The sequence below is a fragment of the Poromitra crassiceps genome (assembly GCF_964638095.1).
Source record: "Poromitra crassiceps genome assembly, chromosome: 6".
In the NCBI taxonomy this organism is placed as follows: Eukaryota; Metazoa; Chordata; class Actinopteri; order Beryciformes; family Melamphaidae; genus Poromitra; species Poromitra crassiceps.
The window spans coordinates 3,728,849-3,741,872 of NC_139627.1; the positions used below are offsets into that span (position 1 = coordinate 3,728,849).

Below are 13,024 nucleotides of genomic sequence, written 5' to 3' on the forward strand. Positions count from 1 at the left end.
GTTTGAATTCTTATTTCAGCATTTTAATTTCTATTTTTAAGGTATAGTTCAAGTTTGTTATAATAGACATTTATCACAAGCATGTCTCAGAGACTTGCTCAGCATGAGCAACTGCTCTGTTTAATTTCGTTGGTGGTGGTGGTGGTGGTGATTGTGTGTGTGTGTGTGTGTGTGTGTGTGTGTGTGTGTGTGTGTGTGTGTGTGTGTGTGTGTGTGTGTGTGTGTGTGTGTGTGTGTGTGTGTACATGGTTTGGTATTAAGCTGATTATAACACTGATTTGATATAATAACAGCTTTCACAAAAGCAATATGCACTGATAAGATTAAGTAACCTAAAACACTGAATCTGAGACTGAGTATAAAGTGTCAAATTCAGTCAATTAGGCCAGTGGTTCTCAAACTTAAAAGATATGCCTAGTAGTAGTAAAACAAAACCTTACACTTCGTAAAAAAAAAAACCCAGACACCTTAAAAACCATACCAGAAATTAAGCAATAAAACAAAAACAAAAAATAACCACCCCTTCAACCATAATGAAGGCTTAATTGGGACTGGTTACCAGGCTAGGCGCTCACTTGAAGAAATGTAATAGTAAGTGAATTGCTCCCCCAAGTGGTGAGCATATGACAGAGGAGATTTGTGTTTGAGAACCTACAAAAATACAAAATATTAGGACACAGATATTTTCATCAAGTGCACTGATGAGGTGAATCCCAGTAAAAGCCATTATCCCTTATTGGTTCCCCTTATTAAAATATTGCTACCAATCACAAAGGAGGAGAAAGAAATGCCGGATTTTAAAGCTTTGAGAGAATTGAGATGTGGATTGTGCAATCAGAAAGATGCCCCTTCCTTGTATTGCTGCGTACATTCAACCTGTTTGCGTGTATTTGCAGGCATCTTCATCACCACATCATATATAAACCAAACACTACCTGTGTCTCTGGCCATATGTAAGCACTACATTCACCAACTATAAAGTCGCATTGTATTTAAATGACTTTAGAGCTAAACTTTCAAAGTTTTTTTTTTCACATGAATATCAGGGGAGAGCGCGAACGCAGTCCCCCACTACCACAAATTATGCAGTTGAGATTCCCACATTTGGGGAATTCATTCGGGTCAGCACAGCCGAAAGTGCAATGGCTGAGCCTCGCCAAAGGTGAACCACCTTCTTGATCATGGTGTCTCCCCTGCCAGGTAAGTATGAGTTGTACACGCCAGACACAGAGGGGTCACTCGCACACAGGCACGTCTGTCAGACGGTGTCAGCAAATTAACTGGACTCACAATTATGTACATCAACACACCGTCACAATATCATAAGGCTGACTATATAGAATTAATAGGATTTATGATCAAAGTCAGTTTAATTTGGTTCGATATTGTATAATTATATTTTCCCATCATGCATTGCGGTGCCTTGTGTCTGTCACGTGGGTTACTCAGGGGGTTTTCCTCCGTGTAGTCAACGTTATAGTCAACTAGACCAATCTAATCTAATGATTAAATTAATGCCCGAGTGATGCGAAGGCCCTATTGTTTTTGTACGAATTTTTATTAATAGCTTTTTCGCTGGAGACCCCACTTTGAGAACCACTACAACAAGCAAGTCATAATTAATTCATCCACTGTATCTTTGTGAACAGTGCCATCTAGTGGAAACTTCCTTTAAACGCGCTCTTCTCGCGTTGCTTGATTCACAAGGATTTCCTGCTGTGACTCCGCCTGCCATCCTTGTGGCTCTTTTGCAGAAGGGCACGAAAAGGCTAGTAGCCGAAACAAGGGTGCCGGTGTAGCAAGATTCATCCCCCAAACATGCTGTCCCGGCTTATTATCGTTTCAGGTATGCAACAATGAAGCTCTTGAGATCCTGGAGGCACAACTAAGCATCGTTATTGAACTGACAAAGAAACGGAATAGAAGTTGTAACTGAATGAATGTTGAAGGGTAAAGTGAAGGCCGCACATTGAATGGGTGACATGCTAATGCTAGCTGTTGGTTGCTAGTGTAATGGCAAGCTAGCTATAGGTATCCGCTCCATTCTGAAAGCTGTTAGGTTTAATTGATAATGTCAGCAAACAGTTGCTTGGTAGATGTGTTTGTATTTGTAACCATGCCAGTAATTCGAGAGAGGGTGACATTAGCGAACGTTAGCAAAGCCGAAGCTAACGTTACATTGGCATCAACATTAGCTGCGAGCTAGCACTGCTGCACGCCTGCAAATGTCACCTCTTTGACAGCTATGCACCGCACGTTTTCTTGTAAACACTAACTACATTGATTGCACAAGTGTTTTATTTACTTGACGTCTGCTAAACTGTCACCAGACTGCTTTCAGTGGAAGCTAACGTTATGCTAAAGTTCCCAAAATGTTTAGCTACATATTTTTTAATTGGCTTTTATCATGTCATTGGCATTAAATGTGTTTAACTGTCTGTTGTTTTGTTTTCAGCCAATTCGCTGAAGGGCAGTGGTCCACTTGGAGCTGGGTATGTGTCATGGTTGGGTCACCTATCTTGTGGAGTTGCTTATTTGTGACCAACAATAGGATATTAAATAATAACAATCGTTAATCATATTAGGACTATTCATAATATTCTTCACCACCTGGCCATCTTGGTAGGAAAATAACAGATGATTATACATTAACAGGTGATTACAATCAAATGACAAAAGTGTCATATTGGTAGGAAATGTACGTGACATCATAGGAATATTATGAATACCTATGAAAGCTTTGACTCCATGGTTTTTGTTCTTCATAGCCTGGTGCAGGCATCCCGTTCCCTCCACACATCTTCCCAGAGTCTGGCCCCAGTCCCCCCTCTGCCAGAGACAGGAGGCAAAGTTCGTTATGGCATCATCCCAGAGGAGCTGTTCCAGATACTCTACCCCAAAACTGGGGCCACAGGTCAGTAGGCTCAACCAAAAGCAGGTATTACCACTTAGAATTACTTCATGGCTGTTCAAAAATATTTAAATGAAATATAGTGGGGTTAAATCTATAAATGCCTGCGTGAGCACAATTTTATGAACAAAAAATTCACCATTTTACGCTGTCTTCTCTCCTCTCAAAAACAAATCAATCAGAAACAGCCAAGTGTAATTAATTTCAAATAAGCATTTGCGACCATAGTGCAATCAGGAAAGGATGTCAACTGAAAATTAACAGTAAGTCATACAAGGGAGATGGGTGGGGGGAGGGATGGGGTTGGGATTTATTTGTTTATTTTGTTTGGTTTGTCTTGTTTTATTTTACGCAATGTGCGTGTGCTCAAGCAGAGATGTTTATGGATCTGTATTGTCAACGAATGAGCAACTGTACGAAAAATAAAATCAATCTTGAAAAAAAAAATTAACAGTAAGTTTAAGAGGGCCTGTGCTTATATTATAATTAAGGTCTGCTCCATCTGAGACAGTCAGTCAAAAGTACATCCTATCATAAACATATGAGAGTAATTTCTGTTCTGATAACTCAAACTGTGACCAAACCATAATGCATGTGGTCTGACAATTTTTTTAAATATAAAATATTCCATTATAACTTTGGTAGAACATGTCTGTGCCAAAAGGTAAAGCCACACTTGTGTGTTGATTTAGAATCATAACTCAAGATTTGTTGCTGCTGTGTTTCCTTGATTCTCGTTCTCTCTCTCTATTTCCCAACTACAACTATCTTTGAATACTACTACGACTTACTACTACTAATTAGTTGCATGACTTGCAAAGGATAAATCTCACGCTTATTATTCACACTAGGACCCTACATGCTGGGGACTGGCCTCCTTGTCTACTTCCTGTCCAAGGAGATCTACATCATCAACCACGAGACCTTGGCTGCTGCCTCTATAGGCGCTTGCATTATCTACGGGATCAAGAAATTTGGTCCTGATGTTGCAGCTTTCGCTGACAAACTGAATGAGGTAATAAGCTACTAACCATGTGGATTTGTTTTTCTATCTTGTGCATCTCTCTGGATGGTGCATCTTTTTTGGCACAATGGAGAGCCAAAGTGAACGCCACTTCCTGCTTCAGCACTGTACCAGAGATTTTCATCTGCCATTTATTTTCCCATTTCGTAAAATGCTTATAAAAAGAGTTTTACTTGGTCAAACCAAACGGTTCAGATATATTTAGAAACAGGAGAGATCGCATAACATTTCACTCGGACCAAAACGTAAAAAAATGCGGGTTTAAAGAAAATATTTTTTCGATGTTGTTTTTTAAAGTTTTGGTCTGAGTGAAATGTTCTATGATCTCTCCCGATTCTAAATATAGCTGAACCGTTTGGTTTGAACAAGTCAAACTATTTTTATAAGCATTTTATGAAATGTCTATGGGAAAATAAATTGTGGAAGAAAATCTCTGGTACAGTGCTGAAGCAGGAAGTTACGTTCACTTTGCCTCTCTATGGAGGTTCATCACAGTTCCTGGGTATGAAGCAGATTCTGTCGACTACTGTGATCAGACACTCATTGTGTGTGTGTGTGTGTGTGTGTGTGTGTGTGTGTGTGTGTGTGTGTGTGTGTGTGTGTGTGTGTGTGTGTGTGTGTGTGTGTGTGTGTAGGAGAAAGTGGCCAAGGCACAGGAGATAAAGGACTTGGCCACGAGCAGCCTGGCTCTGGCAGTTGAGAATGAGAAGAAGGAACAATGGAGAGCAGAGGGAAGATCAACTCTCTTTGACGCCAAGAGGGTAAGCAGCAGTGACCTTTCCATTTCTTTACTGTTTGACACTCTTCACTGTTGCCCATTACTCTTCTGCTCTGAGACTGAACAGCTCCACAGGAAGTAAAAAGTTGGGAGTTAGGCTGCATTCACACAGGATCAGGCAATTTGGTGAAAACGCCAGCCCTCCCATTAATATTAATGGGGGTACTAGTGCATTTAGGCTGTGGTGGTGGTCGCCGCAGGGGATGCCGAAAAGAAACCGCAGCGGTCCTGCGGTGAAAAGTTGAAACCGAATCAACAGAAACGCAACCCGACGTCACGCTGCGGTGGCCAATCAGGTAGCCAGCGATCAGACCGGAAAACGCCCCCAGGAAGCAGAAATTGATTTACCATGTAGCATTGTAGCATTCCACTGTTTATGGAGCTGTTGTGAAAATAGAATAGAGACAATAATCGCTGTGCCATCATTTGGCGTTGTAGGGAGTATCGCTCTTCAAGTTGACACCACCCTGTACTAATCGCCGCATCATCTGATCCTGTGTGAATGCAGCCTTAAGTCATCTAAAATCTCCATTGAGTTCAATTGGCAAGCAGTAGGAATTGCAGCAACGTAGACAGACGTGATCTCTTTCTCTGACACATCCCACCTAGTGATGGTGCCCTGTAGTTGATAAAAACTATGAAACATGTAGCAAAGAGGTAATTTATCACCATGCAAAATGCAGTGAATTGTATCCCATCTGGAACAGATCAGTAATTTTCTCTGACTACCCTAATAAGCATTACATCTGAAGACTGATACCAAATCTGTATTATGACTTAACGGACATCCTGGGCTAATTCTAGTCCTGCCTGGAGCGACACCTGGTGTTTCACTGCATTTGCTGATCCATGCAGCCGGTATCTGCATTACAAGGGCCATTTGAAAATTGAGCAGTTTAATCAATTCAGCAGGAAAACATACAAATGGAATATAAGCACACAAATAAAATACTAATTAATAAAGGCAAGAGAGAGTGCATTTAAGAACAGTTTACAGTTTGGTTCCAAGAAAATAAAATAAAAAACATGGCAAAATTAGTGGGAAAAAGTTGAAGGAGCTACTGCATCTAGCGTTACAATGACACACTTGTACATGTACACATGAGTCACTTGTGAGCTTTGTCACTGGTCACTCTCTCAAATCTCTGCAGTCACATCGTGTGACGGTCACAGAAAAGCCCATTTTAAAAGAGGGATAATAATTGACATGGTGGCCTCTTGTAGGTAGCGTGGTTACAAAGACTTCTATAAAATGTTCTTTCTCTCTCAGAACAATGTGTCCGTGCTGCTGGAGACCAACCACAGGGAGAGGATACACATGGTGACCAACGAGGTGAAGAAGCGCCTGGACTACCAGATCGCCCTGCAGAACCTCCACCGCCGCATGGAGCAGGAGCACATGGTCAACTGGGTGGAGAAGAGCGTCGTGGGCAGCATCACCCCCCAGCAGGTCGGTCCTGGACTCCTTTTTATGAGATTGTCGCAAGCAGCTGAATTTAGGACATTATTTCACTATACGTGTGATATTGCTGTTTTTATTGAACATTTGACCACTAGAGGTAGTTACTGAGTCAAAAAGAGACCAGTGTCCTTCATTTTCCATAGATTACATACTGGTACAGTATGTCCATCTGAGATATAATGATATACATGACAACGTTTAATTCCAAAATATCCATTTGAATAAATTGATGCCTATTCTACAGAATGATAAACCATATTATTAGTTATTACCGATAATTCAAGTTTTTAATCATATTTAGACTTTCAAAATAGCTACGTTCACAATGATAAATGATAGTACTGTATAAAAAAAATACAAGTGATAGAATTATAATGGTGTATTTTGAAACACTTTAAAATCTTGTTTACCTTTTACATGAATTGAATTTATGACTCATAACATTATTCGTCCTTTTCTGTAGATCAACCTAAGGTGTCACTCCACAGGCCTCATGCTTTCTGTCTGTTTTCTTTCAGGAGAAGGAGAGCATCGCCAAGTGCATCACAGACCTGAAGGCTCTGGCTAAGGCCACTCAGGCCAAGGCCACAGCCTAAAACTGTCCAGTCTTCAGAGAAGGCTCATCTAAACCCCAACTCATTGTCTGAAGATGAGGCGCCGACTTTTATTGACAGAATAAATGTATTTCCTCTTAAAGATGGTCTCTGTATAATATGATGGGTGTGTATATACACGTCAGCTCATGCTAAAATAAATGGTTTGCTTATTCACTAATCGGCTAGTGTGTTGAATTTTTTGAAGTATCGTTACTTTTTGTTTATTTTCAATTGAACAACCTGGTTCAAACAAGTTTGCTTCTATATTCCTCTCTCAGTGAAGTTATGTTTTGTGTATAGGGAGTGTACATAACCGTCACCACTTTATGACGATAGATAAAGCTTGAGCTAGATAACAGAATTTAGTGAAGCATGTAAGATCCTAAGACCTTTGATCATCTGGCCGCACACACAGCGAGTCAAATCGAAACCTTTGGACTCATAAGGAGCCAGCTTTCCTCCATCATAGGTTGAATACCTGTCGTGAAACGACACTGTGATCCGGCCCTCCTGATCCATCGTCACTCCTGTTGACCTGTTGCACTTTGACCCTGCTGTCTTTGAGCAGGAAGTCAAAACAGTTTCTCTTAAGCAGCGGAGGGAACGGATGTTTTCTGCCATGAACGCTCTTGATACAAAATCTGTATGAACCAGTGGAGCAGTGACATCAAAGCCGAGCTAACGCTGACAGGTAATAACTGGATGAACGAAGCATGTGATGGTGATATTGTCTGGATTATAGGTTATAGTTGAAGGAGCTTGAATACATCCTGAATGATGGCGGCCTTATATCCTGCTAAGCACAAACATTTGCTATTGCAGAAAGTGTTGATGGGAAAACTCATCCATTAGGCTAGATTCCTTCCAAAAGGTATGTGACATTTTGAAGTTTAACCTTGAATCTAAAATGAAATGAAACATTGTCAATAGTTAACTTTCTCATAAATCTTGTCCGATAACTGCTGTGTTGGACAAGAAGAAACTAAAATGTCAGCAGGATTTCAGATGTGTGCGTTAACTAGGAATACTATTCTAAACAGCTTGAGCATGATTGATTTTTTTTTATTTTACTTGGACCATACATTTTCTTTGAGCAATCACCCAATGTGTTCTATAAAAAACAAACATGTAGTCCAATTAGTTTGATTATGTAGCGTTGCATTTACATATGGATTTCAGCTGCCAAGATCTTTTACCACATCCACTGAGAGATTCTCTCCTGACTTGACACCACTCCTTTTTAAGTGGTGTGTGTGTGTGTGTGTGTGTGTGTGTGTGTGTGTGTGTGTGTGTGTGTGTGTGTGTGTGTGTGTGTGTGTGTGTGTGTGTGTGTGTGTGTGTGTGTGTGTTTAAGCAGCCATCTGTTACAGAACTCTGCTGTAAGGTAGAGCCTTGTTAGGTTTGTTTGGAGTGGCTTCCCGGCGGTGATGCTTCTCAATCAAAACTTTCTGTTTCCTAGTAAAAAGTAATAATGATTTTTTATTTCCGCAGATCACAGACATTACAGTTTGAAAATGTATGGACATATGGAAAAACCATTTTCTTATTCCCCAATTTCCCCAAGGTCAGTATCAGTATCCATGTCACTTTCTGTGGTAGCCTAGTGATCTGGGCAAAGCTTTGGGCATTAATGAAAGATTCTTACTGTACACGGCACGCCCTCTCATGATAAAAACACTGCAGTGGCGTGTTAATGTAGCCGATACAGCTGAGCTGATTTGAGTTTAACCATCTAACTTTATCTTCAAATCGCTGTGTCACTGATGATGACCAAGCTGGCAACACCCTATCAATTCACCTCACTTATCCCATTTCATATGTGACGTTTTATGATGCGTTAGGGGTTTCTCACAAGAGGACCTCCCCCAGCAGAGGCGGGGCTTCCTGCAGGATGATGTAAAGAGCTCCCCAGTGCAGAGAAACACCCCGTCAAGGCCCAGTGGAAAATCCATATACAGTACGTTCTGTTCAGGCACCATCCTATCCTATATTTTCTTTTTCTTTGTGAGCCCAAACTGTATTTGCCATTTTTGTGACCAGAAAATATTCCATTGTATCAGTGCAGAGAAAGGACTATTCTGAAACACTGAACAAGCAATCCGACAACTTTCACTGCAGAGTGGAGGTAAGGGTAATTTCCTCCTTCACAGAGTAAATGATTATAAAAATCTGTGCCGGGAAGAAGGCACGCGGATTACTGCAGTCCAACCTCCAACCTTCTTTCCCCATGATTTCTCTCCACACTGACTCCCCTGTAGCACCTGTTTACCTGCGAGCTGGATGGCCAGGAGGTGGGGAACCTGGACGACTGTCTGGCCAAGCTGAAGAGGCTGGATGCCAAAGGCCGCCTGTGGCCCCAGGAGATGATCATGGAGGTTCAGGGAGGCTATCTCCAGCTCAAAGATATCGAGACCCAGGTTTGGAGAGATTTTTTTCCCCCGCATGATTTCACCGGTTGTCAGCAGGTCTGCGTTAAGACTGATGACTTGCACTTTAGGCCCGAATAACTGAAGCCTTCAGATGAGGAAGCGCAGGAGTTGGAGAATATTGAACAGCCAGTGTGCTTGCAGTTAGACAGATGTGTGAATGTGATGCATGATGAAGTTACACAACCACTACTATATTTTTACCCAGTCAATTTTTTATTCATGTATTGGTATTAAAAACACCACAGCATAAACATCATCAGAACAAACAATAATAATTTACAACATCACAAAAACAAAAACGTATACAATCAGCAGACAGCACCCTGTGGCCTCCTTGCCCACAGTGTAGACATTGTACTTTAAAATCAAATCACTACTGTCTTTAACTGTATACACTACCCTCACACTTGGGATGAGACTTAGGCCATGTTCAGACTAGGAGGCCAAATCTGATTTGTGAACTTTAGTGATCTATTAATGACTTTATCCAGATTGGTTTTATGAGTCTGGACGCTCCAAGTCTGATTTGTGTCACTTGTTGTCCCAAACCACATATGGAGGTAGTTTCCAATCTGATTTCGACTGATGTGACTTCAGTGCGGACACACAGATCCGACTTGAAAATCAGATTTGTGGCAGACTCTCAAATCAGATTTGGGAAACCAATCAAGATAATGATGATTAATGACTTTATCAGCAAATCGGATTTGCCTGTAATGTGAACATGGCCTAGAAACATCGCTCATCTTAAAACCTACAGATGTGATTCTTCATCTGAAAGTTCTGCTTCACTTCAGTAATGGAAAACCGCGTGCATTCTCTGTAATAAACCTGAGCTCATCATAACCCTCTTCCTGCTCAATAATATTGAATCATATTATGATTCTATCTTCAGGCAGAGCTGGAGTCGCTCCCTCTGAGCTGCATCCTGCAAACCACGGCCGTGTTGGACAGCTGCGCTTACAACTCTCTGCTGACCATCACTCTGCAGGACCGCAACAAACGCAGCCCCCACGTCTACATGTTCCAGTGTGAGGAGCTCGGGGTGAGTCTCATTTCACCAGAACCCTCCTCTGACCTCCATGATTTGCTGACTTTCCAGAGAGGGAAGCGAGTAAAAGAGTTCAAGAGTTAGTTACTCATGCCGAAGTATGTAGCAATATGCACCCCATTTTCCGAAATCGAGGATTTTGAACCACTGTCAGCATTTCACAACCATGTGGATATTTCGCTGATTTTATTTTTGCTGATTCTGATCTAAAGCAGTCGTGTTTCACCAGGCAGAGCACGTCAGGAGTGATCTAGACAACGCAGTCCAAAGCAAAGGTCAAGGAGCTGATGTGGGACCACCACGCAGAGGCCAGTTTGAGGTGGAACCACACAGAAACCAGTCTGACATCAGGTACAATGTCACAAACATGGTCACAGCACATGAATCCCAGTCCAAACACGCATAAAGACACTCATTTTAGGAAAGCAGAGGTAAGACAATTATGTACATCAAAGCGATACAAAGTATGAAATTCATCAGTTGTTGTTTGTCATTTGTTGTTCTCAGGAGCCATCTGGAGAACATCATAGGCCAGCATGCTCCAGGAAGCTTCAGGCAGCCCGGGCCTCGTGCTCTGCAGCGGGACAGAACTCCTCCTCCACCAGACCACCCGCCCCCGCAGTGGAACAACAGAGAACCAGGTACAGCTTGCTCTAATGCCAGGTAATGCCGGGAAAATAATGTTTATTTTTATAGCACCACAAATGTAGTTTATAATTTCCATCATAACCACCCAAAGTAAGAGAGAGAAACTCACAAATGAGTGGTAATTTATTTTTGTTTGTTTTTGTTTTAATAATCTCAACTGTCACTGTTATGCCGGTTCTCCACTAGTGACACCGATCGGCCTGTCAGATGGGTTTACCAATAAATAATCTGTCTTCGGTGCATCATTTTAATTTGTGTGTCCACTCTTCCTGAAGTGATATTTGTCTTTTTGTGCCAATTAGAGAATATGTTTCCCCCGCGGGGCTACACTCCACAAGAAGAACCACTGCACCATCCTGAGTTTAACGGATCACAGCATAGCCAAGAGGTTCTTCCATCACCGGAATATTCAGAGTTTGATAGGAACACGGTCAGCTCCCTTCAACTATTTACATCAATTATAAGTGGATTATATTAGTAATAAAGGATCATAGGTGTTGTCCAGTTGTCTGTCTCATCACAATCTAAAAGAAACATGCATCAGATTACTGTAGCTCCTATTTAGATGGAATTCTTACATACCACTATGTGTTGAATCAGTCATATTTTGTTATTTATACAAAATGCTGTGCTTATATTCCTTTTTGACAGGACATTTTCAACCATGTTCTAAATGATATGGAGATCTTCATGAGCAAAGTGTCCTCTGCAGTGAAGGCATCTGCACCAAAAAAGGGAAAGAGCAATAAGAACAAAAAGAAAAGCGCAAAGAAAAATGGTAACATAATTTACCCAGATTAATTACTAGAAAATTACATTCATAAAGGGACTGACATAGCATATATCTGTGTGTATATCTGTGATATTTGACAGTTTTCCCCTTGTCTCTCCGCAGCACCAGCTGTCAGTCTGCCACCTTGGGACGAATATGTCTCCTGTCTTCAGAAAATCAAATATGGCTTCAATCTTCTGGTATGTACTTCAAATACAATCGAATGTCATGAAAGTGAAATGTTTCCCCAAAGCGATCGCAGTGGTTCGTACTTTTTACATAGAGAGAGGCAAAGTGACCGCCTACTTCCTACTTCAGCACTGTACCAGAGATTTTCATCCGCCATTTATTTCCCCATCGACATTTTGTAAAATGCTTATAAAAATTGTTTTACTTGTTCAAACCAAACGGTTCAGATATATTTAGAATCGGGAGAGACCATAGGGCATTTCACTGGGACCCACACGTAAAAAAAATTTGGATTTAAAGAAAATCGTTTTTTTTTAAGTTTTGGTCTCAGTGAAATGTTGTTCTATGGTCTCTCCCGATTCTATATCTGAACCGTTTGGTCTGACGAAAGTAAAACTATTTTTATAAGCATTTTACGAAATGTCTATGGGAAAATAAATGGCGGATGAAAATCTCTGGTACAGTGCTGAAGTAGGAAGTAGGCGGTCACTTTGCCTCCCTATGGCAGTGGATTTTGGAAATCACTGCTTATCATCGCTGCTTATCAAATGTGTTGATAGGAATGTGAGATAGTCATTGCAGCAGCTGTGAGACTCATTTGTTTCTGTGCTGTGACAGGGCTTCCTGAAGGGGGGACTGAACAACCCCAGTGCTCCTGACTATGTCCACATCTTCTTCTCCAGCTTAGGCATGGTGAGTGTCTCTTCTGCAACACTGTCAGCCATGTCCAAGCTATGTTCCTCTACAGAAAGCCGTTGTTGTGCTTTTACTCGGCTGCATCTAATAGTTTTAAGCATTTCGAAACAGCACTACTCGTACATCAAATGCACTCATATTTTTCTTCAGTGCAACGCGGCACTCACTTTATTGACTTCCTCCACAGATGGTGCGTCACTACCCCACAGACTTGCCCCCCACGGTGGTCATCCCCCTGCTGACGGAGCCGGCCCTGCTGCTGCTCACTGAGGTGGTCCGCCCGGAGGAGGACCAGCTCTGGAGGTCTCTGGGAGACTGCTGGAACATCCCCAGGTACGCTGGACTCAGTGTGACCCTTACACAGTGTGATGATGATGCGAGTCACTTTGCGACGCCTGTTACCTTCTGACGCCCAGGGCTTCCCTCTGTGTACCCTAATTAGCTCTTTTGTATGTGCGGCTATCTCTG

At 41.7% G+C, this 13,024-nt stretch overlaps 2 protein-coding genes across 2 annotated transcripts in view; both read left to right on the forward strand.

Moving 5' to 3' along the window:
* The first annotated feature begins 1,725 nt into the window (after positions 1 to 1,725).
* On the forward strand, positions 1,726 to 6,949 carry atp5pb (ATP synthase peripheral stalk-membrane subunit b). Its single transcript, XM_083638737.1, has 7 exons — positions 1,726 to 1,846; positions 2,456 to 2,492; positions 2,769 to 2,914; positions 3,763 to 3,926; positions 4,571 to 4,696; positions 5,984 to 6,163; positions 6,694 to 6,949. The coding sequence occupies exons 1-7, from the start codon at positions 1,819 to 1,821 to the stop codon at positions 6,769 to 6,771; spliced, it is 759 nt and encodes a 252-aa protein (XP_083494863.1). The 5' UTR covers positions 1,726 to 1,818; the 3' UTR covers positions 6,772 to 6,949.
* A 1,348-nt stretch (positions 6,950 to 8,297) lies between these two features.
* The window catches only part of eps8l3b (EPS8 signaling adaptor L3b), a gene marked incomplete at both ends in the record, with an annotated part of 9,471 nt that continues 4,744 nt past the window's right edge, over positions 8,298 to 13,024 (forward strand). Inside the window, 10 exons of the mRNA XM_083639250.1 lie at positions 8,298 to 8,335; positions 8,613 to 8,728; positions 8,832 to 8,896; positions 9,030 to 9,188; positions 10,096 to 10,245; positions 10,481 to 10,602; positions 10,759 to 10,892; positions 11,795 to 11,871; positions 12,479 to 12,553; positions 12,744 to 12,889. Of these exons, the coding sequence (XP_083495376.1) occupies positions 8,298 to 8,335; positions 8,613 to 8,728; positions 8,832 to 8,896; positions 9,030 to 9,188; positions 10,096 to 10,245; positions 10,481 to 10,602; positions 10,759 to 10,892; positions 11,795 to 11,871; positions 12,479 to 12,553; positions 12,744 to 12,889 (1,082 nt within the window). The remainder of the gene's footprint in view (positions 8,336 to 8,612; positions 8,729 to 8,831; positions 8,897 to 9,029; positions 9,189 to 10,095; positions 10,246 to 10,480; positions 10,603 to 10,758; positions 10,893 to 11,794; positions 11,872 to 12,478; positions 12,554 to 12,743; positions 12,890 to 13,024) is intronic.